This window comes from Vombatus ursinus, unplaced genomic scaffold, assembly GCF_900497805.2.
Source record: "Vombatus ursinus unplaced genomic scaffold, bare-nosed wombat genome assembly UNPS02014810.1, whole genome shotgun sequence".
Lineage (NCBI taxonomy): Eukaryota > Metazoa > Chordata > Mammalia > Diprotodontia > Vombatidae > Vombatus > Vombatus ursinus.
Window position 1 is genome coordinate 49307641 of NW_020954588.1, and position 27122 is coordinate 49334762.

At 48.4% G+C, this 27122-nt stretch overlaps 1 protein-coding gene across 1 annotated transcript in view; it reads left to right on the forward strand.

Moving 5' to 3' along the window:
• The window catches only part of CROCC2 (ciliary rootlet coiled-coil, rootletin family member 2), a 168636-nt gene that overhangs the window by 128271 nt on the left and 13243 nt on the right, over nucleotides 1-27122 (forward strand). Inside the window, exons 27-30 of the mRNA XM_027876038.1 lie at nucleotides 3397-3739; nucleotides 4117-4319; nucleotides 19999-20119; nucleotides 22069-22232. Coding sequence (XP_027731839.1) covers nucleotides 3397-3739; nucleotides 4117-4319; nucleotides 19999-20119; nucleotides 22069-22232 — 831 coding nt within the window. The remainder of the gene's footprint in view (nucleotides 1-3396; nucleotides 3740-4116; nucleotides 4320-19998; nucleotides 20120-22068; nucleotides 22233-27122) is intronic.

The window sequence follows — 27122 nt, forward strand, 5'->3', positions numbered from 1 at the left end:
ATAGATAGATAGATAGATAGATAGATAGATAGATAGATAGATAGATAGATAGACAGATAGATAGATAGATAGATAGATAGGAAAGTTAACTTGACTTTGATCTGGCATGAGTGGTGAAGTCTCCTTGTCATCGGTACTCACATGCCCTTTAACACTACATTTGAAGATGATTTATGAGTCATACTACAAGTGAGCTGTGCCCCTGGACTTGGCCTTTTAAGGGAAGTCTGATGAGAAAGAGGACATCACTGAGAGACTGAGATAGTGAATCAGAGTCAAGAAAGATGCTGAGAGGAGAAAGTCAACATTCTTGAGCACCTACATGGGGACCCTCCATGCGGCCTGGAGAGAGAAGAAACACCCTTAGGACTGGAGATTCATTCTCTAAATTACTAAAAAAAAAATGGCTTTTACACTCCAGGGTGAACTGGGTTTACCCATCTACAGCGACCCAGAGTCTTATAACTATTCTTCATAGAATCTAACACATCTCACATTGTCACTGGCGCCATTGTTTCCCCATCTATATACCATCCTCCCCCAGCCCTGCTTCTGCATCTACTTCTCTATGGAATCAACCATAATAGAAAGAAACTACAAACCGTGGGAGAAGATGCTGTTCCCAGTAAAAGTGGCCTTTGAAACAAAGAGGAGTTGAAGGAAGCAAGCCGGAAAGTTTTTCTCCTTTTTAACTCACACAACTCTACAAGCTCCTACTTGCTTCAGAAAGTAGGAGTGGCTGTTTTGAGGGACTCTAGCATCTGATCATTATTCACCCTGACCAAAGGCACCTCAAGAACCCTCAAATGACCAAGAAGTTTAACCAACACCAGATCAACTGGGCATCATTTCTCAGCAGGTTCAACCCCCACCCCCATCACCTCTGTTCTATGACAGTGGGCAGACACATCCCACTAAGGCCAGATTATGGCAGCCACCTGACAGGTCATCCTACCAACCCTAACCCTGGTAACCAATCAATCTCAGTCTTCCTAGATGTGATCTATAGGTAGCAAGTACCAGGGACCTTGTAACCCAGGCCCAAATGTCTGCCTCCAGGCTGGCTTCCCAGGAAATAGTGACCTTGAGGGAGTTGTTCAGACAGTATAGAGCTACTAGCAAATGCAAAATGCTGATTGAGCAGTTCAACAGACCGTTTCATGGTTGGTATTCTGAGATCCAATCTCCCAGAAGAGTATTATATGAGAGTGTGTCTATGTGCGTGTGTGTGTGTGTGTATGTATATATGTATGTATATTTGTATAGGTATAGTGTGTTACATATATGTATGTATGTATGTGTGTATAATATATGTTGTTATTGAAAGATATGATAATGCATAATTGTAATGCTAGATTTAATTGAATTGGGGAAAGATCCCAAATAATCATATGGCTTGAGAAAGACTTCACTTAGGAGATGTCCCCTGAGCTGAGCCTTGAAGGAGATGAGGGATTCTGGGAATCAAAGGCACGGAGGGAGTGTATTCCAGATATGGGGGACAGAGAAAAGATGGCACATGGAGGTCAAAGAAGAGCCAGTGGCTAGAATGTATAGCGTTCATGAAGGGGGGTAAGTTAGATAATTCTGGATAAGTGGGTGTGAGCCAGATTGTGGAAGGCATTCAATGCCTAACCTTTCAGACACACAGTCACCAGAACTTTTGGTAGACTTTTTCTTGTCTGTCCAGACCTGTGAGGGAGGAGCCTGGGACAAACATCTGGTGGGGAAATCAGCAGGCTCATTGCAGCCCCTGGTGACTGCCCACCATTCTTGGGTGATAGCGGTGCTGGAGCTGATGCCAGACTTGCCTCCATCCCATACCTGGGGTACCAGGGCACTTTGGCCTCATTCCCATCCCTGTACTGGTCCTCCTATCTCCCCTGAAACGACTCCGTTTTCCAGTTCTGTGGTGTGCTCTCTCACCACCTCTGATAAGAACTCCCAACTGATCTCTCATTTGTGCACCATCCGTGGCCCCCCAGGCTAAGTCTCACCTTTCCACGGCATGTCACCCTTAGACTTCTAAGAGGCAGTCACAGCCCACAGACCAAACCCTCAAGGAATATCAGAGTTACTACCCTTCCTACCTTCAGGATGATTGGGTCACTCTACTGCCCACTATGGAATTCTGTTATCCCAACATCATGACCCAAATGCCCTATTTCACAGATGGCCCTTTCCAATTCTGATTTTCCTCTTAACTTATCCTGTGCTCTCATTATTAACCCTGTGCCCTCAGTCCTCTCAGTCACCGAGGTGGGCGAATTAGAGGCTGCCCGGAGCCACTTGCTACACACCTTCTGAGCAATCAAAACATGAGACAAACAGGAAAAAGGCTTGCATTACACATGTTAGCAGAGCCCTTGTGCAGAGACCAGTTCTGGCTGTCGTCCCCAGACAGAACGATAATGTTCTCCCAGTTACTCAGGTGATGAGCCCTCTGGCCTACCAACTCTGATAACCCACCCTCCCCTTGTTAGCTATCCACTCAAGCCCTTGTGACAACCACATTTCAACCCCAAACTACTCTCGTTGAATCTGTATTCATATCTGATGTACAAGTGTTAGGGCAAGGGAAGTCTGTGGTCAGGGAGATAGATCCTGGGTTCACAGAAGGGGCCAGGAGATGCCCAGCACCTAATAGACCAGCAGAATTGCCGGCCCAAGGACAGGATCCGGGTACCGCTATACAATGAGTATGCTCTGACGCTGATGGAAACTGTCCACCAGTCCTACCTGCTGAAGCCACAGCCTTGAGTCATTTGAAGGAAGGGTCTTTGGGGGAAAGCGTCTCCACTGTATCATGACTAGCCTGTGGAAACCATAACAGCATGGTTTGGGGTGAAGAAGTCACAAGAGCCAAACTGGCACTTGGCGCAATACCACGCCTTCCTCTCACCTACTTGGTGCCAACACCTCGGGGCTTTAAATAATTTATGGGAACTCCTATAAGCTTCTTAGGATCTGCTGAGCCCATGAGCTCCAGCTTCACCTGGCATGGCTTTATGTTTCTGCTCCTGGATCATAGTATGAGCTATGCTCCTCTCGCCAAACGGATGCTCTACATCAGGCCCTGTGAGTTGTGTGTGTGCTGGTGCTATCTTCTCTAAGAGTAGGAAGTGGGTATGGATGGACCTGATGTAGCTAGAAGGAGGTCAAGACCACAGAAAGTGCCTTACATCCTTATGCAAGTCCGGTTCTGCTTGGTTGCTTGGTTGAGTGACTAAATGATCCAAACCCCAAAGAGGCACTCCACCTCCTTCCGAGGCAGGGACAGAAAAGCTGGGATGGCCTCCCCATGCTGGGCGCCATTTTCCCCTTTTTGTGCAATATCTTGGTTTCTAGCAAATGTAGGCGCAGCTGTTTTCTGGTGCCCATGATTGCTTCCTCTAGATCCTCAGCCTGCAAAGAAAACTGGCAGATACAGAGTCAGGAATCCAGGTCCGGGAGAAGGAGCTGATGGAGAGCCTACAGGAATGCCGTGGGAATGAGCAGAAACTCAGCGATGAGCTCCGTAACCTGGAGATGAAGCTGAAGCAGGTTTGCGGAGAGGCCAAGAGCTCCCAGATGCGCCTGAGCACAGCCAACGATCACATCCACAGCCTGGAACGGGAGCTGGAGCAGGTTGAACATGCCAGGAGAGAAACCGAGGCCGCGCTGAGTCGGCTGCATTCAGCACTGCGCCGGGGACTGGGCCTCTGCCCCCCACCGGGAAGAGCCCCCTCCCCAGCCAAAGGTCAGCACCAATGGTCTGGGGAGAGGGGCAGGCTGATTTAAAGCTAGTCCCTCAAGGACCTCGGATTTGGGTCTTCCCCAGGCTGCCCCCCTCCCACTTACGGTTTCACAGATGGTCTTTGGGGACTGATGTGGCCAAAAATTCATCCCCTATGACCAACTTGGTGGTGATCCTTAGCTGGGCTGGCCCTTAGACAACAGACTTTGGTCAGTCCCCAGAACCATCTCTAAAGACTTTCTGGCTTGGCAGAAAGACACATTATCTGTGTGGCCTTGGGTAAATTTAACCTCTGGGTTCCCTTGGTTTCTCACCTGAAAGCAGGGGTAACCAGTCGGGCACCATCTTGCTCTAATCTATGATCTACGACCCCTTTGCAGGGTTCGAGAGCTCCTCAGTGGCAGATGGACAACAGACTCCAGCCTCTCGGCCTGGATCCCCAGAGAGGAGCCAGGCCCATTCGCCACTCAGGTGGCCCTCTCCCTCACGAGGAGGCTTCAGCCCCACAGAGATCGATGTTGGAGTTGTTCGGGAAGCCTTGCGGGACCTTCAGCAGAACATCCGAGATACGCAAAGAGAGAGGGTAAGGCTAGAAGCTCTCAGCTGTACTTCTGGGTGGCATTTCCTTCTATCAATTCAATCTGGTGTACATAGATTAAGTGCCTGCTGTATGCAATGCCGAGTGCTGAGGGAGGGGATGAAAACCCAAGCAAAACATCCCCTGCCCCCAAGAAGATTATGTTTACTGGGAGGGAGGGGACGTGAAGCGTGAACACAACAGATGAGTGTTCCACCAAGACAGGGATTGATGAAGGTGAGAGTCCGAGAGGCCCAATGAAAAGACTCGTGGATTCAGACCCAGAAAACCTGGGTTCTGGTCCCTGGCCCAGCATTTGTGTGACCTTGGACGAGTCACACAACTTCTCAGGCTCAGTTCCCTTGGGTGGTCTCTGAGCTGTCTTCCAGCTCAACAGCTGTCTATGAGAATGTGTACTAAGGATAGCCCAGGGTGGCAGAGTGGGGAAAACATTGGCCCCAGAAGGAGAGCCAAAGAATGCATCGGACGCTTGAAGCTCAGGGGATCTGGACAGGGGAGGAGTGCAGAGGTGAGCCAGACCTCAAGGCAGAGAGGAGAGAGTGAGTGCCCAGGCCTGGAAGCCGGCTCGTGCTGATGCCTAAATGTGCGTCGATCCACCAGGGAATGGCCAGTCATCTGGTTTCTTTGCATCACGGAGAACATGGAAGGGGGTAATGTGGAAGAAGGTAGAAGAGGTGGGTTGGAGGATAGACTGTGAAGGAGACTGGCCGCCCTTGGCCTCCCGGCCTGTCAGCGCCCCATGCCAAGCCTCCTTTCATAGCCCCAGACCAAGGGGTCAGCTGAGCTCTGCACTGACCCGCCCCCCCCATCCAGAGCATTTGTGGAACCCAGGCTCCCTGACCCTCTGCAGATGAGGTCCTTGTCTGTGGATGGAGGGGCCGTTGGGATTCTGAAGGTTCAATGAGAGGCAAACAAATCCTGGCCCCCCAGGAAACCATCTGCTCCTGGCTGGGAGGTCCAAGGGTGCCGCTGTCCCAGGCTCATGGAGGGGAGGCCCCTTTCCGGGTGATTCCAGCCACAGCCACCATCCCCTCAGAGGGATAGAAAGGCAGTATTCTGTAGAAATAGAAGTCACCAGGTCTGAGACTAAAAGGGCCTCCAAGGCCATCTGGCCCAGCCACTCCATTCTACAGATGAGGAAAGTGAGGCCCAGAGACATCAAGTGACTCATCCAAGGTCACACAGGTAGTGAGCGGCAGAGCAGGATTTGAACTCAGCTCTTCTAACCCCAGAGCTAGCATGCTTTCCACTGTCCCCGCACAGTCTCCATGCAGCACTGTAACGCTGCTAAAATGGTGATAATATGAACTGTCAGTCCCAGTCGATCAACATTTATTGAGTGCCTACTGTGTGCCAGGCACTGTGCTAAGAGCACCTGGGTTCTAACCTCATCTCTGACACTTATCACCCATGTGACCTTGGACAAGTCATTCCCCTATTCTGATTCTCCTCGTCTATAAAATGAGAGTGGCTTCCAAGGTTGCTTCCAGCTGGGATGAGGACAGGCATGATAGCGAGCATTCCCAGAGTCCTTCATGGTTTGCTTTCCACACATTAAGTCATGTGACACTCACAGCCCTGGGGGGTTGGGGCTGAGGGGACAGGCTTGGGCTTTCAGCCCTTAGCAGAGCCCTTGGCAAACAGCAAGCACTTCATAAGCGCGGAGGCTAAGATTTGGGCAGCGACTTGGCCAGGATCCAGCCCAGGTGTGTCTGGCTCCCTGCAAGCCCAAGGCTCACTTTTGGCCCCGCTCCTCCCTGGGCACACAGACGGAACCCATGTTGAACAACAGTGGACGATTCACGATCGATCTTTGTTCTGTGTGCAGCTGGAGAGGAGGGGCCTGACTGGGTTCGAACCCAACCCCCAAGGTAGAACGGAAGCTCCCTGACAGGGGCATCCCAGCCCCGAGTGAGCCCTTCATATGCTTCCCCTCTCTGGGCCTCAGTTTCTCCAAGTGTAAAATGCGGGGTTCTCAGGTCACAGTAGACAGCCCCCTCACACGCATCCCCTTACACGTCTATACACACTCACACTCACTCATACACAGTCATACACGTGCGCATACACACGCACACTCACACACACACACACACACACTCCCATGACTGATCAGACGTCTTGCTCAGACTGCAGAGCATTGCCCCACTGACGGGAGCTTCCTCTGGGTTAGTTGGGTGACAGCCCCCCGGGGAAGCCTCCACTGCTGGAGGCCAGGCTGGCCAAGTGGGTGAGGCCAGAGAGCCCGCCTCTGGGCTGTGCCGGAGGCGGGGGTGGGGTCCTTCCCATAAGCTCCCTGCCAGCCAAGCACCCGTGCTTGCAAACACTGACACACAGAAGCACCTACCACTCTCTTACACACACGCTCCCACTCACACGCACTTACACACATGCACACACTCAGTCACACACGTACACATGTGCACGCATGCTCACATTTACATCCAGGCACACTCACACCCTCTTACACAGGTGCACACATTCTTACACACACACACACGCTCATGCATAACCCTGTGTTTATATGCAATCACACATGTCCACAATCACTCTCACACACACTTGCTCACATGCGTGTGAGCCGTATGCCAGCCATACACACACACACACACATTCCTGGGACCTCACGCGGCAGCAGCTTTCAGGAGAGCTTGGGTCATGCCTCCCCACTCCCCCCACCCCCATCCTCTGCCTCACTGCTCAGAGGAGCTGGGTGGGCACCAGTTCCCTGCCTTTATCCAGGCTGGGGGTTGGGGAGGGAGAGAAACTTAAATTCTATTTCAAAAGAAGTATTGATGTTTTTAATATTCCCAAAGGGGCTGGGTGGGCACCAGGTACCTGCATTCATTCCGGCTGAGGGGAGGGGAGTGGGAGAAGGGCTGGATTCTCTTTCAAGGGAAGAAATGATGTTTTCATGTACCTGGAAAAGCCGGCCAGCAGAGCACTGGAGGAGAGGGCCAGGGCCCTTCCCCCTAGTCTCTGTGCCGGGGCTGATTAGCCTCTGGACATGGGCCAGCAGAGCTGGGACCAGGCCTAGGCAAGGTGAGCTCCTGCCTCGGGCCCTCCCAGCCTGTGGAGGAGGAGGGGGAGGGGAGGGGGAGGGGTGCACAGCAAGGGACATTTTAAAAATAGGACTCCTCAAAGTCCAGATTTTAATGCCAGAAAATTCCTCTCTCCATGTCACAGACATATTTATTTTGTGATAAGTCAAATCACATGTGTGACAAGGACAGCTCCAAGCCTCCCATGAACAGTAAGCAGCTTACTCACTGTTTGAGGAAGGAAAAACCGTGCGGATGCTCCTCTCAGGCAAGGGCCTTCTGCAGACGCCTTGTGCCGGCTCTGCATTCCAGGCTCGAGGAAACCCAAGCTGAGCCCTCACGCGACGGACCTGGGTCAGGTTCCCCGGCAGGGAGCAAGGCCTGAGAGCCAGGGGAGAAGCAGAAGTGGGAAACCAAAGAGGGGAGCAGAGACAGGAGGGCTGGGCCTGGGGGTGGAGGAGGGGGAGGAACGGGAGAGAGAGCCAGAGAAAGGGATCAGCCTCGGAGAGGGCAGAGTCGGAAGGCCTCGTCCGCCTGGCAAAGCCTGGCAGCCTTCTCTCCACTTCCAGACCCAGCTCACCCTCTCTACATCCCCCCTTCTCTCCTTCTGACTCCAGATGGCTAACCCAACTCTCCCTTACAACAGCCCAAATAGTAAGCGGTCAGCAGGAGAGTCAAGAGAAGGCAGGGCAATCGGGGCTGGTCCCAGAACACCAACATGTAGAGAATCTGACAGCATTTGGAATCCTTCCCTGCCCCACCCCGCCACCTCCTTGGGTCTTCCCCAGAGGATTTATGGGCTGTGACAGTGTCTCCATCACACACCCCTCTCCATCGACCCCTCTGTGGGCTCTCTCAAGCCCTGTGACCCGGGAACAAATATGGCGACCGCAGCTGTGAGCTCCAAGTCACAGCTGCGGGCTCCAAGCTGATGGTAGAATTTGGAGAAATCAGCGGACCCAACCCCTTCATTCGACTGAGGCCTATGAGAGGAAGGTTGTGACTCAGCAAGCATCTGTGCCGGGCAAGACAGAAGCGCAAAAACATGGTCTCCAGCCTCAAGAAACTCATCCCCAAGACCACGCAGGGGGCAAGAAGCAGAGGCAGGGTCTGAACCCGGGTGCTGCTCTTTCCCAGCTGTTTCCTGGGCTTGCTGGCTAGGCTCTTGTGCTATGCTTTGCTTTTTGTCTGTCTGTCTGTCTGAGTCCCTGTGGTTCAGAAGTGGCCTTGGGACCCCTTCCCAAGTTCACTAGTGCCTCTGACCAACTCAAGAGGCCTCGTGCAGCCCTTCCTCCAGCTGGAGGGGACGGCTGTGGGGCCAGCCCCACCCGAGCCAGCAAAGCAGACCACCAGGCTGGGCATGGGCCGACCAGTGGAGCCTGACCCTCTGCTGGCCTCCAGGCCAGGCCAGGAAGAACGTTCTCTGCTGGCTGGCCCCACCAGCTTCCCTTTGCCCTTACACTGTCAAGCCCCGTTGTGCAGAATGTGCTCTTAGGAAAACGGACAAATATTTATATAACAACAGTTTTTTTTAAAAAACTGGGGCTGACATCGCCATCACAGTGCCAAGGCATCCAAGGAGCAGTCTGCTGTGGATGTTTTGTGAAAACTGAGAAGTCTGTCCACATCACTCCCTGTACCCCTGGGGGCACCCCAAGTTCTGGGCCATTTCTGGAACTGGGATGACTTTGAGGGGGGAGGTCGGTGCTGCCTGCTAACACTCTTTAAAAGCAATGATAAAAATGCTTATGAGCTGCTTTTCCATTTCTAAAGGGCTAGCTATCGGTCCACAGACACTAATTAAGCACCTACCGTGTGCCAGGCTCTGAAGATACAAAGATAAATACTAAACGGTCCCTGGAGGAGCCCCGATAGAATGTAAGCCCTCGAGGACCCCACGTGTGCAGGGGCAGACAACCACGTACACAGACATAAGCACATACGAGAGATCCGTGAAGCAGACACGGTATTTAGAAGGCAAGAGCACACATTCTTCCCATTTTACAGCCAAAGAAAATGCAGCCCAAGAAGAGGGGGTGATCACTGGCAGCTCCCTTCGTTTGGATCCTGGACCTAGATGGGGGGGTCCATCAGAGCCGGCCTCCTCGAACCGAGGCCCAGGGAGATTCCTGGACTTAGGATCCTGGCTTAGACTGAGAGGCTGCTAGTCCGACCCCTTCATTTTTTAGGTGAGGAAAGCGGAGGCTCAGGAGGGGAAGTGACTTGGCCAAGGTCACAGAGGCAGGACACCCGTGAGCCGGGATTGAAGCTCCCAGGTCAGGGCTCTTTCCATCACGGTTTGTCACAAGGAGAGAAAATTCAGTCTAGAAGACAAGCCCATGTTGCCACAGCCCATGGGCTTGTGACCCCGGGAGGCCTCCTGGGGACCAAAGCCAAGTGGTCCGTGGGTCCCTCGGCCTTCGGAGAGGAGGGGTCTCCAGAGTCAGGCCAGGGAAGAGGCCAGAGAGGCCAAACCAGGGAGGAGAGGTGGACAGCAGAGCTTGGGGAGGACGACTGGCTGCCCTGCGCCCCCTCGTTATGCGGCGTCATTCTCCAGGGCATCGACGTAGAGCTGGGATGGCCAGCAAGGCCAATCCCCTATTTGTACAGGTGAGCAAGTGAAGGATTTGCCCAGGCGTGTGAGGTGAGATTTGAACCCAGGCCTTCCTCACTCCAAGCCCGATGCCTTCTCATCCATGCTGGGCTAATAGCCCAAGATTGCCTCGCTAACCTCCTTTACTGGTTTTTAGCCAGTCAGTCCATCAACAAGGATTTCTTAAGCACCCACTATGTGCCCCGCACCCCTGCTAAGCAGTGAGGATACAAAGGCAAAAAACTGTCCCTGCCCTCAGCCATCTTCCAACTAGACCCCCAGGCTCCTACCCTTGTCCTGCCCAGACTAAGCATCTTCCCGCCAGGTTTCAGGCTCTCTGCCCCGGAGGCTCAGGTGTGGCTGGCCCATCGTCTAGGGGCCTTGAAAGGACAGCTCCTGATTGCCTGCCTTCTCTCATCCCAGCTCTCTCGGTTGGTATGAAGCGAAGCCTCTGCCCAGGTGCCCCCTCATAACAAAGGGGGCTTACTCAATTGTTCTGTTTGCTCCTGGCTCCCTTTGGGGGAGGGGCTGAATGGCAGCCCCTTCACCACGTCACCTGAGGCAGCTCTGGCTCCCTCCCACCCCTCCCTGGTGCTGCCAGCTCAGCGGGCCAACCTGGATCCATCCCCTACTCCCACACACCCTCATGCCGAAGCATGCCACACCCTTCACCTCGGCCTTCCTCTTCTCTCCTCTCTCTCCTTCCGGAGGTGTTGCATGCAGCCCCAGACTTGGGCCTCTCCCCTGGGGGAGGTGGCCCCAGACAGCATGTTTTCACTGCAAGTTCAAACCAAAAAATGCACAGGACACAAGGGAATCAGATCAACACATCAAAGAGCCTCAGATCTGGAAAGGACTTCAAGGCCACCGAGGCTGCCCTGCAGGAATCCATGCTGCCCTATGGATGTGCAAGTCCTACCTGAAGACCTCCAGGGAGGGCCCCTCGCTCCCCCAGAAGCAGCAGCCCATTCTCCTTTGGGGGCATTCCCTAACATCAAGCCACTTTGCAGTTCCCACCTCCCCACTCCCTTTGCCCCTGGGCCAAGCGGGATGAGGCTGACCCATTCTCCAACACAACAGCCCTTCCAAGGCTTGATACGTAGCACATCCCTCCTGAGTCATCTTTCCCATCCTGAGCACCCTCACCTGGACGATCTCTAGCTTGTCAATGTTCTTCCTAACATGAGATGCCTGGGAGTGAGCACAGAACTCCAGGCATAGAGAAGCATACATGGAGCCCTGAGGTGAGCACAAGAAGGGACAATGGTGAAGTTGGCCCAGGGTATGGGCCACGCACACCTGGGCCTGCGGGGAACCACAGTCTGTACACACCTGTGGCTCCACGTGTGATCTGAGCAAGACACTTAACCTCTATTTGCTTGTTTCATCATCTGCAAAATAGGGATCCCAATAGCACCTACCTCCCAGGGTTAATGTGAGCATCAAGTGAGACAATGATTGTAAAGCACTTAACCCAGTGCCAGGCACATGGTAAGCTCCCTACAAACAGGAGCAAGTATAAAGGAACAATTATTTCCTTCAGTTGAGCTGCTTTGCCTAGTTTGACATTGACTTTATGTGGCTGCCACGCTATGTTGCTGGTGGTCCACTAAGAGCTTCAGATCTTTTTCCCATTCACTGTCTAGCCATGCTCCCTACATCATGGGCTTCTGAAGCTGCAGCACAGTGAAGACAGAAAGCTGAATTCAAAGCCAGGAAGGCCTGGGTTCAAGCTCAGCCTCTGACACCAACTGGCTATGTGACCCTAAGCAAATTTCTTCACCTCTCAGTCCTCTAGGAAACTCACTAAGTTGCAGAAAAGGTGTCAACCTACACTAGTGGAGGGATTTTCCCCACCTAGGTGTTCTCTGTACTAATGAAGTCATAGGTGCAGTCCCTGATGCTGTAGGACTTTACATTTATGCCTCCTAAACTCCACCTGATCAGATTCAGTCCCTTGTTCTAGCCTGTCCAAGTCTTAGGAGGATCCTGACCTTTTTTCCCTGCCCCTTTCTTCCTTGGCTGCCCCAAGATTTCTGCTCCAAGGCCTTGGGGCTGGAAGAAACTGAGACTGTCTTCACTTTATCCTTCACCTTCTGGCTTTGAAAGGTGTGTCTCACCATCAGCCCATCCATTCTGTCCTGAATGCTGTGAGATGATTCTACTAGCCTCTTACAAAGTCTGGTCCACTCTTTTCTATGAAGTTGGTTTCTATGGCCCGTGTCCCTGGACTGACTCTGTAGACCCCTCCTCTCTCACCACACTCACCCACAAGGGTGAGCATGAAAGATGTTTCACTGGACTCTAGCTATACTGTGCTGTACACATTCACCTCCTGTGTTGTTCCAGTTACCTTGCCAAAAAAAAAAAATGGTGGGGCGGAATGGTGGGTTGGGATGAACTGTTTCCAAGACGCTGGCTCTGAGCAATCACCCCTTCATGCTCTGAATGCTCCCAAACTATACCTTTAAAATTGTTTTTGTAGAATTTGGTACAGAGGAAACATCAAGCCAGAAGTCTATGGATCAAAAACTGCTTTTATATTGCATTACATCTTTACATTACATTTTACATTATGAAGAATCATCAGGTCTTGCCTATGGAGCTAGAAGGAACCCCAGAGGAGGCCGTGGAGTCTAAGCCCTCCTTTTTAAAGAAATATTTATTTTTCGTTTTCAACATTCACTTCCATAAGATTTTGAGTTTTAAATTTTCTCCCCCTCTTTTTCCTCTCCCCTCCCCAAGACGGCATGCAATGTGATATAGGCTCTACGTATACATTCATATTAAGCACATTTTCCCATTAGTAATGATGTAAAGAAGAATTAGAACTAATAGGAGGAACCATGAGAAAGAAGAAATAAAACAACAAAAGAAAAGGAGAGCAAATAGTCTGCTTCCATCTGCATTCAGACTCCATAGTTCTTTCTCTGGATGTGGATAGCATTTTCCATCAAGAGTCTTTTGGAGATGTCTTAGATACTTGCATTGCTGAGAAGAGCTAAGTCTATCAAAGCCAGTCATCACACAGTGTGGCTGTTACTATGTACAACATTCTCCTGGTCCTGCTCATTTCACTCAGCATCAGTTCATATAAGTCTTTCCAGGTTTTTCTGAAGTTTGCCTGCTCATCATTTCTTCTAGCACAATAGTATTCCATTACATCCATATACCACAACTTGTTCAGCCATTCCCCAATTGATGGGCATCCCCTCAATTTCCAATTCTTTGCCACCACAAAAAGAGCTGCTATAAATATTTTTGTACGTGTGGGTCTTTTTCCCATTTGTATGATCTCTTTGAGATACAGACCTAGAAGTGGTATTGCTGCATCGAAGGATATGCACAATTTTATAGCCCTTTGGGCATAGTTCCAAATTGCTCTCCAGAATGGTTGGATCAGTTTACAACTCCACCAACAATGCATTAGTGTTCCAATTTTCCCACATGTTCTTCAACTTTTATCATTGTCCTGCTTTGTCATATTAGCCAGTCTGATAGACATGAGGTGGTACTGTAGAGTTGTTTTAATTTGCATTTCTCTAATCAATGGTGATTTAGATTATTTTTTTCATATGACTATAAATAGCTTTAATTTCTTCCTCTGAAAACTGCCTATTCATATCCTTTGACCGTTTATCAATTGGGGAATGACTTGTATTCTTATAAATTTGACTTAGTTCTCTATATATTTTAGAAATGAGACCTTTATCAGAGACATTGGTTGTAAAAATTCTTTCCCAGTTTTCTGCTTCCCTCCTAATATTGCTTGCATTGCCTTTGTGCAAAAACTTTTCAATTTAACATAATCAAAATTATCCATTTTGCATTTCATAATGTTCTCTATCTCTTGTTTGGTCATAAATTCTTCCCTTCTCCATATTTCTGAAGGGTAAACTATTAAGCCCCTCTTTTTATAGATGAGGAAACTGAAGCAAAATGAGAGCTGAATAGTTCTGATTTGTCTTGGTGGTCTGATATCTTCCTGTTCCCCTGGCAGTGGTCCTGTCCATCTCTGGTCACCATCTCAGCCCCAGAATAGCTAAGAAAGCTTTGTTATCTGCATGTTCCTTGTCAGCTCCAGCTCATTGCAAATGTCAGTGCCCCGGACACCATATGCACCAAAGTGTGCAAATCTGCTGCCTTCATCATGTGACTGCCCCTTCTTCTGGTTTCTACCTCTGAATGTCCCTCCAAAAATGAGTCATCAATAAGCTGGCTCTGTCGTGAGCTGGTATTTGGTCTTCTTAGGCACCTTCTCCTTTCCCACCTCCCTGAGATAGCATTTATTTGCATCCTCAGCTTCTCATCCATCCTCCCAAGCTGACCTCTCATTGAATTTGGGGCCATTGGAGTTTGGCTAGTCTTTCTTTTAACCCTTTGAAATCTACTCTCCACAAACCTAGGCTGCATGCCCCAAGACACCAGGCTTTCTTCCCCTTCCCTACCACAATTTGGATTGAATGTTTGCTTCTCAGGACTCCTATCATTTCCACCCCAGCAACTAAGTCTTCCTAGGTGGCCCCAGCGTGCTGCTCTAGCCTTCATGACACATGGGTCCTCCTCATGTACACTACAATCCAGCCAAACTGTCCTTGTTATTTCTCGCAAACACCATTTCTTCTCCTATCTCTGTGCCTTTGCACTGCCCGTTCCCCAAGCCTGATACCCACTCCCTCCTCACCTCTACTTATCAGAGCCAGTACCTTCCTCCCCAAATGACCTGGTCTCTATTTTATATAAGCCTATGGAGAGATGGTCATCTCCCTTGGCTAGACTGTAAGGTCTTAGGGCAGGGCCTACTTCGCCTTTGTCTTCATGTCCCAAGCCCTTAGCACAATATTCAGCACGCAGTAGGCATTTTAATAAATATGTGTTGATTGATGAATTGATTAGTCATCACTAGATCTAGAATGTTTTTTAAAAAGCATAACATAAAATACATAGGAAAATAAAAGGGAAATGATGAAATTAAAATACAATTATTAAATTATATATAGTATGTATATATGCGTATGTATGTGTGTGTGTGTGTGTGTGTGTGTGTGTGTGTATTTTAAACTAAGTTCATGAACTCATGCTCCACATCCAGCCTTCACTGTGGGAAACACAATGACCTTTTCCTTTCCAGCTCCCTGTAAACAACGGATGGCTCATCGTTATGGTGTTGATAATTGTTTTGTTTTGTTTGGGCAAACCAGTCCTGCAGAAAAACAGGTCTGGGATTTGAAAAAGAAGATGAAGAGACAAATTACACAATTACGTGGGTGTCACTGGTCAAGCTTGCTTCTCTTCCTCTTCCTAAAAACATGTTCATGTCTCCTTTGTCTTTAAAAAAAAAGCCACCCGACCTTAGTTCCATCTCCCCTTTCCTTCTCTTTAATGCTAGACTCGTAGAAAGACATTTTTTTCCCTCATCACCCCCTGTGATCTGAGGTCTGTTTCCACCACTCTGCCAAACCTACTGTCTCCGTGACCATGGGATTATGGATGTAAAGCTCAAAGGGTCCTCAGAGGTCACATCACTTCCAACGTTCTAGTTCACAAATCCAACGACCTTTGACTTCTTAGCAATATTGGATGCTATTGACCGCCTCTTCCCTCTTTTTCTCCTCTCCCCTCTTTTTCTCCTCTCCCCTCTTGCCTTCTGGAACATTCTGTTCTCCCTTCCTGCCTTTCTGTCCTCTCATTTGCTTTTTGTCTTCCTCTTCACAACCTTCAATGTGGACAGCATTGGAACTGTCCTTGGGTTGTCTCTCATTCTTACTCCATGACTGATTGACTTTTGCCAAGTGTGGATTCCACCCAAGCTCTGTCCTAGGTTCTCTTCTCTCTCTGCATGTTCTCCCTTGGCAACGGAGTCTGCTACCGTCACTTATAGCTGTAGAAGAGTTTAGGAGTCTAGTGCCCTATATGGAGTCTACATGGGGTGATCATCCTTCCCTCTTCCTGCTACTGATTCATCTGACTTGTTCATTCGAATTCCACATTGTAAGGTGATCAAGGGGTATGTATTTGAATCCCTCCCAGATCAGATTACTGCTCCAACCTCTCCACTGAGCTCCAGTCTTACTATTTCCATCTGCCTGCTGAATGTCTCCACCTAAATGTATTCTTACACCTCAGACTTCACATGTCCAAATCCGTCACTTTCCCCTTCCGCCGCCACTACCACCACCAAAAACAAAAACAAAAACTCCCTACTCTTCCTCCTCAATTCCATATTTCTCTTGAGGGCAGCACCATCCTCCCAGGCTTGGGGTGATTTAAATTCTTTGGTCTCCTGTACCTTCCCCCCAACATTCATTCCCTACTCCCCAAATGGAGCTGACTTGTGCTGGGCCATCACAGAATCTCTTGGACCTGCCCCTGTCTCATCCCTCACCCTGGTTCAGACCCTTGTCACCCTTTCCTTGGATTATTGCTATCTCCCTGCCTCACATTTTCTCCCCTTTCCAACCTATCTTCCCCATAGCTGCCAAAAGAATCTTGTGCCAAAATAGGGCACAGGTCTTAGCATGTCATTCTCCTGCTTAAAACAACATCAACAAACAAACTTTTAGCGACTCCCTCATGTCTCTGGGATAAGATACAAATGATTTGGCTTGGCATGGAAGGCCCTTCCTCATCTGGCTCCCAGCTACTTTTTGAGCCTAACCTTACATGCCTTTAGCAGACCAACACCCATTTGCTAACCCTTTCACAGGCTCTATATTCTAGACAGGCTGGACTCCTAGCATTCCCCAGCCTGATTCTTCATTCTTCTACCACCTTGAATTGGCCTGGAATGTAATCCATCCACATCTCAACCTGTTGAAATTCTTCTCTTTTAAGCTCCTCCTTTGTTCTCAGGAAGCCTCTCCTGACCATACAGGCCCCAAGGAGATTCCCCTCCTCTGAACCTCCTCTACCATGTATTGTCTGCACCACTCCTTTGGCACCTTCCCTATGGCGCCTTGTCCTCCACTGGGGCCTTTTTTCAAGGCCTCTTCATGACCCTGGGTTTTTAACATCTATGCCAGATCAGAGAGCAAGCTCTGGCAGGTTCTGCTGGGCTAGAAATGCTTTGAGTGTAGACCTGGTGATGGACTGGGTCTGAAGGGCAGCCAAGGTTCAGAGAATCACTCCCAGGTGGGCAGGATGGGGATAGATTTCTCAGCCACAGCAACTCTCGAAGACCATTGACTAAGAGAAAGAGGGGCAGTAGTCTGCATCTGAAGGAAATGCCCACCATGAAACCATGGATGTTGAAGTCCTGAAGTATATGGTCCTATTTTATTTGTCCAACTCTTTTTGGTCCAGATCTATGATTATATTGGTACAGGTAACCCCACCAGCAAGACACACTAACACCTCTTAGAGAGAGAATTGCCACGTGGTTAATAATGTGGCCAAAGCAGAATTTCAACTCGGGGCTTCTTGATTCCAAGGTTGGATCTACCATCTACCACTATACACTATCTCTCATATTATTCCTGCATCCTCATTTTAAGTTATCTTTATAGATAGATATAGATAGAATTAGATGAAGAGTTGGATTTGTGATCTTATCATTACAGGCACTCAACCTTCCACCAGAGCAAATGGGAACCTCTATATGCCTTCTCTCTACATATGACTCTTGATTCCTTGACAAAGTCCTCCAAAGAAAACCCACCCAGTGTACAAGATACCTTCCCCAGTTCTGTTAACATTTGAAGGATACCAGTATGGTGCTCAGGCTGACTTTCCTTATCTCTCATTCTGGCTACAATTGGCCAATTTCCTTTCTAGTCATACATGTTCTTTATGGTGTCCTTTATGTCACTTTTCTCGAGTAAGTTATCTGTGGTAAGATGTGGCACTTTGCTTGCTCTCAACATGTATCTTTCCCTTTTCAGTTTCTTTTCAGTTACTTATAATTTTGATTCATCAAAAACAATGGTGTTCCATAATTCTCCACTTCATGGCATCACTGGGAGACTATATGACTCTAAGCCAATGTTATCCTCAGCTACTACTCCTCTTTGTTTGGTAAGGAGCTCAAGTGTTTACTGAGGTGGTTTCTAGGTTCATTTGGTCTCCTTGATGTGGCAACGATTCTGTATTGGTTGAACTTTTCCAAAGAATAGTGAGAACCAGAGTCAATGTGTTTCCTTTTATCCATTTTGTGATTTGAAGTAGCAATAGTTTGTTTAAACAGGTTAGGTCAGAGGTAAAGTAATCTCAGGCAGTGTCTTCTCATCTTTATCCCTCTAATTTAGCATTTACTTTGACCTTTGATCTAACCAGTCAATGATGACATTGCATTCAGTCTGAAACTATAGTTATGTCTATTTCCACTTAGCATGGTATACAGGCAAAGGTGCTGACTCTGGGTTCAAATTCCACTTCTCATAGATTTAGAGCTGAAAGGACCCTTAGAGGTCATCTAGTTCAACTTCCTCATTCTACATGTAAGGATAGAAATAATAGAGTTTGCAGACTCTAACTCAATGAACTTAGTTTTGATTCCTTGGACAATTCTAGGATAAATCATGAAAAAGATGGTTGGTAAACATCTAGAAAGGGAAGCCATGCTTACAAAGAGCCAGCCAGGCTCCTTCAAGAACAGATCATGCCAAATTAACCTCATTTCTTTTTTTTGACAGGATGATTAAACTAGTAGGTGCTGTGGACATAGTTTACTTATATTTTATCAGAGCTTTTAGCAAAGTGTCTCCTATTTTTCCTGTGGAGAAGATGGAGGGATATGGATTAGACAGTAATTCAATAGATGGTTTTAGAACCACCTGCATGGCCAGATTCAAAGAGCAGTTGTTAATGGCTCAGTCTCATCATGGCAGGAGGTCTCCAGTGGAGTCCCTCAGGGACCTATGCCTCACCCTATGCTGTACAGCATTTTTAACAAAGACTTGGGCACAAGCACTGTTGGCGTGCTCATCAGATTTTTAGGTGAGCCAAAGATGGGAGAGGTGGCAAACACAGTGGATGAAATTTCAGAATCTATCAGGGTTTGACAGGTGAGAACATTGGCTTGAACCGAATAAGATGAAATTCAATAGGGATCAATGAAAAGTCTTATACTTGGGCACAAAATGACCCATTTCCCAAGTTCAATGTGGGGGAGGCCTAAGTAGATAGCTGGTGTTCTGAAAAAGATCTGGGAGTTTTAGGGGACCACAAACACAAGATGTGTCTGCCCTAGGATGTGGGCTACGCCAGAGAAGTCTTCACTTCCAGGAATAGGGAGGCTGGAGTCCCACTGGACCCTGGCCTTGTCAGACCTCTTCTGGGGGATTGTGATTAATTCTAGGGAGTACCCAGAGAAGGACAACCAGGATGATGAAAGGCCTTAAAATTAATGTCATGTGAGAATTGGCTGAAGGAACCAAGTGTGATTAAAATAGAGAAGTGAAGGGGGGATGGGCGGTAGTTGATAACTATCTTCAAGAATTTAAAGGTCTACATGTTAAAAATAAAAAAATTCTAAAAAAAAAATAATTTAAAGGTCTATCGTGTACAGAAAGATCTGATGAGTTCTCTTTGACCTCAGAGGGCAGAGAGCCAGAAGGAGAAGCTGCAAAGGGGTCAATCTCAGTTTGATGTGGAGAACAGTTTCCTCATACTCCAAAGCTGTCCAGAAGTGGGATGCACTGGCTCTAGAAGGACAGGGTTCTCTCTCCCGGGATGTTTTCATAGAGAAGTATATAACTACTTTTCAAAGCTGTGCAATCAGGGAAATTCCCTTTGTGTACAATTTGAACTAAATGGCCACCATATTCCCTTTCAACCTTCACACTCTGTTATTCTGTGACACTGAGACCGGATTTGTTAAGTGGCTTGCCCAGGACCAAGAATCCAGGAAGTTACAGGAGCAGGATTTGAACCCAGGTTTCTGGCTCCCATTCCAGTCCCCTCTCTCACCATCTAAGATCCTGTCTTTGTCATTATGCTTCCATTGAGCCTGGAAGATGGAATTCCAACAGTTTCTTCTTCTCCCTCTGCCCTTATCCTCTGCTTTTGAAAACATGTCTTTCTTTCTTCCCAGGATGACTCCCAGATCCAGGTAGTGAACCTGAACTGTCAGCTGAACGAATTGAAGGCTGACCTTGACCAGAGCAAAACTCGAATTCTGCAGCTGCAAAAGTCTCTGGCAGATGCTGAGGAAGGCCAGTCATTCATTCATCTCTCTCCTCCAGAGACCTAATTCATGGTTTCATCTGCTGCAAAAAAAAGCAAGATTTATTGCAAAGCATATTGTGGATGGGGCAGCAGGAGAGCCGAGGAGCAAACAGATGGGAAAAGAAGGCAGTCTTTGAGCTGGAAACCAGGGAGCCCAGGGGGGCCCTCTCTGCTCAGCCTGCCATAGTTTGGGAGCAGGGGCTGACATGCAGGGCAGGACTTACTTTAATGATCCTCTTGGGCAGGAGGCCCCAAGTTTGCTTTTCTTTGAACCAAGAACAGGGGTACAGAAACCCTTCAAGAAAAGAGAGGTTTGTCACCCCCGAAAAGATGAGATTCTGTCACTAGCCCACCTCTAAAAAAGGTATTATAAAACTTGTTTCCATGACCTTAGGGGACATGAGGCAGTCCTAGAATTGCCAACACTTCACTGATATATTCAATGTAATTCAAAAACTGTAGTAGATGCTGGTTACATGTAAGACATTATATTGAGCATTGGGGTTAGGAAGGCAAAAATCAAGCAGTCCCTGCCCTCAGGGAGCTTGCATTCTCTAGGGATAAATAATATGTACATATGTAAGCGAATACAAGGTCATTTGAGGGGGAAGAGAGAACTACTGGGCAGGATCCAGGAAAGATTTTGCATAAATCAGATGGCCCCTTTGCTGAGCTAGAAGGAAGCTCGGAATTCTAGAGGACAATGGTGAGGAAAAGGGGCATTCCAGGCATGGGGACCGTCACTGCAAGGGCAAGGAGTCTGGAGATACCTCATTGAACTTGGATAGCAGCAAGTTAGCCAGCTTTGAAAGAAAGGAAAAAAGAAGAAATGAAAATCTTCCTAATATTTTCCTGAGTTCTTTGCTTCCCAGAAGTAATGCAGGAGATAGAGAGAGAGAGAGAGAGAGAGAGAGAGGAAATGTGGAACTGCTAAAGAATTCCTGAGCAAGGAAGTGACATGATCAGAGCCATATCTTAGGGTTTTGGCAGCTGTGTGCTGGCTCCTTTGGAAAGGGGACCGATAAGGCAAGGAGATTGATTAGGAGACTCTTGCAATACTCCAGGCAAGCGCCTGAACTAAGGGAGTGATCATGTGAGTGCAGAAAAGGGGAAGAATACTAGAGATCTTCTAAAGAGAGGATCATCAGGCCTTGGCAACTGTTGGGGGTGTAGAGAAGAAAGGTTCAAGGATGACTCCACAATGACAGATGAGTGTATGCAATGGGCACAGTGATCTCTCAACAAACAGGGTAACTGGAGAAGGAGAAGGCTTGGGGCAAGATGAAGGGAGAGGGCAGAATGAGTCGTTTGAGGTGTGTTTGAGGTGTTGAGGTGTTGAGGTGTAGAACGCAATTCCTGAAGGGCAGGGATTGTTTCATTTCTGCCTTTGTTTCTCCTATGGTGCCTGGAATACAGTAGGTGCTTAATCAGTGCTTGGCTGAGTGATACACAGTGTCATTTGGAACCTTCATTCATGGTTCTTTTTCTTTTTTAAAAAAAAAAGGCTGGCTAGCTTGCTGCTATCCAAGCTCAATGGGGTGTCTCCAGACTCCTTGCCCTTGCAGAGACTGTCCCCATGCCTGGAATGCCCCTCCTCCTCACCATTGCCCCCTAGAATTCCGAGCTTCCTCCTAGCTCAGCTCAGGGGCCATCTGATCAATGCAAAACTCTTTCCTGGATCCTGCCCAGTAGTTGTTCTCTCTTCCCCCTCAAATGACCTTGCATTAGCTTATCTGTGTACATATTGTTTACCCCTACAGAATGCAAAGTATAGAAAGTCTCTGGAACAGTGGGAGACTCTGTGGCCAGGCCTCATCCCTGCGTCTCATCCCCGGGCTTTCTAGGGAGTCAAGAATCTTACAAACACAAGAGAGTTGGGGGGGAGGGTGGTGTTGGGATGAGGGTTCAGCATTCCTCCTTCTCTGCCACAAAACAGGCAAGAGAGGGGCCAACGGGCGCCTCAACAGCGCTCAAGCTGCCTTGATGCTGCAAGAGGAGACCATCCGGCAGGTGGAAAGGGAGCGTCAGGAGTGCTCAGAGCAGGTGTCAGTGCTGGAACACAGCCTCCACACCAGTGAGGAAGAGAAAAGAAGCCTGCAGGTGGGTGGGGCCCTCGTGGGGCTGGGGCAGGAGAAGCTGAGCCCAGACATTCTCTGGCACCTGGAACCAAGTGTTCTGCCTTTCCATGAATGTGGGAGCATTAGCCATATGAGAGGAAAGCTTGCTCTAGCCCCTAGGTGCCTTCTGAGCAACTGAGGCCAATCTCTATTAGAAATCTAGGCCCTGGGGGGCAGCTAGGTGGTGCAGGGGATAGAGCACCGGCCCTGAAGTCAGGAGGACCTGAGTTCAAATCTGGCCTCAGACCAAACACTTGACACCTACTAGCTGTGTGACCCTGGGCAAGTCACTTAACCCCAATTGCCTAAAACAAAAACAAAAATCAAACAGAAAGCTAGGCCCTGAACCTCAAAAGAAAGTTTTCCAGGTCACTGGAGGAAGAGAGGTAGATCACCAGGGATCTCAGTGCACCGCACCGCCGATCTGACAGAATCTCGGAGTGGCCCACAGGAGGAAGAGTGGTGTAGTGGTTAGAACAATAGGCTTGTAGGCAGAGGCTTCCAGTGCCACTGCTTCCTCCCTAGGTGAACGTGAGCAAATCCCTTCCCCCCTGAGTTTCAGCTTCCTCATCCGTGAAACAAAGGGGCTGGCCCAGATTCCACCCAACTCCACAATCACTGGTGAAGGTCCTCCTAGGTACCAGGGCCTGGTCTGCATCTCCACGTCCCGTGTTCATCTTAATCCAAACTACCTGAACGGGAATCTTCCTAGGAGAAACCTGACAAGTGAAGGTCAGCTTCTCCTTGAAGAGAATTCGGAGACTGTGGATCTCCAGCTGGAAGCTTTTTCCAGTCTCTCCTTTTACAAAGGAGGACATGGAGGCCCAAGGAGGTTTGTCCAGTGTCACACAGATATTGAGCGAGTGGGCAGAACCGGGATTTGAACCTCAGGCCAGAGCTCTCTTCACCACGTGCCCTGCCTCCCAAGATGGCTTCAGGGCCCTAGCCTCCATTGCATTCAAGTGCTGTCCACCAAACCCATTACAGATCTGGAGAGCTAGAAGACACGTCAGCGGTCACCAACTCCACCCCACAGCTAAAAGCAACCATGTCACACCCAGCAAGGAATCCCCCAGCATCTGCTGGCAGTTCACTCATTTTGCATCCAGGAAAGCAAACATCAAGGCTAGACCATGATCAGCAAGAGAAACGGGTGTCTTTCTTCCACATGGATCGCAGACATCCTTGAGCAAACAAAGGTCTTTTCTCTACTGTGACACAGCACAGAGATGTGACATTTGCCTTTCTGTGTTCTATGGCCTGAATCCAAAATGGAAGACTCTGCCTTGACTTGGTAAACACCCGTCCTCTGTGACACCTCTTCCTCATGATCCCCTCTCAGAACTTCCTGCCTAGACCACAACTCTGACTCCAACCCCAGACAACACACCAGTTTTTCCCTTCCACCCCCGACCAGCAGCAGAAGCCAGGCTGGGCCTTGACACATAGCAGCACTCCTTTTGACAAAAGGCAAATTGGGAGGAATGGAGAGGGATGGAGGCCACGTGATCTATCCTCCAAGAGAAGCCAGGAGATCTGGATTCTAGTTCCAGCCCTGCTTCTCACCCCCTAAGTGACCTAGGACAAGTGGCTTCATACTCTGGGACTCAGTTTCCTCATTTGGAAATTGAGAGGATTTAGACTAATTGGTCTTTGTGGCCCCCAATTTTTCTATTCTTTTATAAAAATCAAATAATTCATATTTTTGGTAACCCAGATCCATGACTCCAGGAGACTTCTTTGCCCTTTCTTTGCTTTGCTGTGCCCACTTCACCAGGAATGAACGTCGAGGCTGCCAAGAATGAGGGTCTCTGGCTGCTCTTGGGGTTCTCTAGAGCTTTTTAAAAGAAATTCTGGGTTTTCCACAACTTCCTTCAGTTTCGCAAACCGATTTCTCCTCCCCCCCCCCATATAAGTCAGGGTATTTGTCAAGGGAAAGTTAATTAAAAACATATTTCTCTAATTAAATGAGAGGCTGCGCTACGCAAACAGTCAAATTCTTGTTTGAAAGTAAATCTCTCCGCGTTTCCAGGGCTACCCTGGGAATTAAATCAACGAACAATACAGAAACAAGCCCGGGGATGTCAAATTGGGCACAGCGCTCCCCAAACATAAGAGCACAGACAGGGCTGCCCGCGTGCCGTGAGACACGTCGGAGCATGCTGGGTATCCTTGCCGCACACGGGGCCCAGCGCCAGGCCAGCTCAGTCACACAATGGGTAGACAAGGACGAGGAGGTGGCCTGTTCCCTCTTACCCCCCTCCCCACCCCGAGATGCACTGAGGTCACCTAATCACAGGAGAGGGGACCGAGATAATCCAGTCAAAGACATTTATGGCTCTCCCTAGGGTAGGCAGCATGGTGTAGTGATAAGAGCCCGGGACTTGGCGCCTCAGTTTCCTTTTTGTGAAATATCAGGAGTAATCCCTTTAATATCTATCTACCACAAAATCCTGGAGTTGGCGGGAACCTCGACAACCATGTAGTTCAACCCACACCTGAACAGGAATCCCCTCTCCAGCAGACCTGGCAAGCAATCAGTCATTCAGGCTTTGTTTGAAGAGTCCCAGTGAGATTGGAGGGGGGAGGGTGCCGGCAGAAGGGGTGTCTGGGAGGGGGAGGGGTGCCGGCAGAGGAAGTGTCTGGGAGGTGGAGGGGCGCTGGCAGAGGGGGTGTTGGCAGAGGAAGTGTCTGGGAGGGGGAGGGGTGCTGGCAGAGGGGGTGCCTGCCGACCTCCTGAGGAGGCCCATTCCACTTTGGACAGCTCTCACGTGAGTCAGGTTTTCCTGACCTCAAGCCTAAATTTGCCTCCCGGCGACTTTGGTTATTCTCAGTTCTGCCCCTTGAGGCTAAGCAGAGCAAATCTGATTCTTCTTGATGATTGAGCACGTGCATGAGCTGTAATGCCCCTCCAAGGACGCTTCCCCAGGCTAAACATCCCCAGTTTTTTCAGCCCCTACTTGTGGAGCAGATCATGAGGCTTTTCACCATCTCGATCACCCTCCTTGGGACACTTTGCTGCTTCATGGATCAGTGGAGCATAGATTTAGAGCCAGAACGGACCCTCGAGGCCATCAAGGCCAACCTCTCATTTGACAGATCAGGAAACTGAGGCTCAGAGAAGTGAAGTGACTTGCTCAGAATCATACATCTAATAAATATCTGAGATGGGATTTGAACCCAGTCCATCCTGACTCCAAGCCCTAACTACTACATCTTCTTGCCACTTAACAAGGTTCGCCAGAAACTGTGGTGCCTAGAAGAGAACACAATAGTCCAGAAATCACTGTGGTCATAATGATGACTCTCCTGGTCCTGCTCTTTCTGCTCTGCATCCATTCACACAAGGATTTCAGCATTTTGCTAAATGTCTCACGTGGTTCTTTCACATTCCATTCCATTACTATTCCATAGCTAATCCTCAATCAATGGGTACCCACTCTGGTTCCACTTTTTTGCCCCCACAATAAATATTTTGTAATGCATAGGATCATCCTTTCTGTCTTTAAATTCCTTAGAGCATTTACTCAGTCTACGATCAGAAGGTTTGAACAGTTTAATTAATTTTTGTCACCATAATTCAAAATGTTTTACGAAATGGTCAGACCTAATAGCAATCCCACCAAAAGGGTAGTAGTGGTGCTTTATCTTTCTGGAGCCCTCCCAACACTTCCAACTTCTTTTGTCATTTTTATCAATTGGACGGATAGGAAGTGACTTTGGAGCTCTTTTAATTAGTATTTCCCTCAGGATTCATTATCTGAAACCTTCTTTCCTATGGGTATTTAGAAGTTGGCAATTCTTCTGAAAATGGTTTATGTCCTTAAGAGCACGACTTCATATTTTTGTTCCCTTGTATATCTTGGCTAACAATCTCTTAACTAGGAAATTCAGTGTGAAAAATTTCACCACTTAATAGCTTTTCTTATTATTCTAGTTGCCTTAATTTTTATCTTAAGAAAGTATTTCCATTATATTATTGACATTACTTGTTTTGTCCTTTTTTATAAAAACCTCATTTGGTTATGAACTCTTCTCCAACTATAATTCTGAAAAGTACCACTTTCTGATCTCTAAATTTTTTGTGGCATGACCTTTCAAATTCAAATCACTTTTTCATTTGTGGTGTGTGGTGTAAGAGCTGGTCTAAACCTATTTCCTGCCAGAATGCTTTTGAGTTTTCCCCGGCATCCTTCCCCCAGCAGTGTGTTTTCTTTTTCTTTTCTTTTTTTTTTTTTAATGTAAGTAGCCAGTGAGTTCCGTGTGGATTCATATTAGTTTCTTTAGATAATTTTCCTTCACATGGGGACTTACTCTTCACAGTCTTATTGTCGGGATCAAATGATATAATACTGATAAAGTATTCTGCAAAGCTTAAAAGTGCTACCATGAATTCAACTCTGCTCATGCCTTCAGCGGTAATTATAAAAGATACGTATTTTCTTAGAATAAGAAGTAGTGTTTCCACTGATCTCACTTCCTGGCTTTCTTGGAGTGGTAATGTTGCCCAGCAGAACTGGACCATGATGAAAGAACTGAGGGGTTTCTCAACAGGAACTTTGCCTCCCTAGGATTCAGTTTCCTCGTATGTAAATTGAGGGTATTAAAATAGATCTTTCAGGTTCCTTCAAGGTGTCAGCATCTATGGCATGCTATGATGTGACTCTCCTTTTCTACCTTTCCTGGTAATATTGGTAGTGGGGCCAGCTGCGGGACGGAGGTGCAGGAATGGCTGTTTTTCACCTCGGAGTAAGTCAGAACAGAGGAGGTATTGATTCCAATTGGAGGCGGACAGGGCAAGGAGGTGAAGCAATTCAATCAGTGTTAAATACAGCGCCTATACTCTTAGACACAGGGCAGAAGCTCCTGGCAT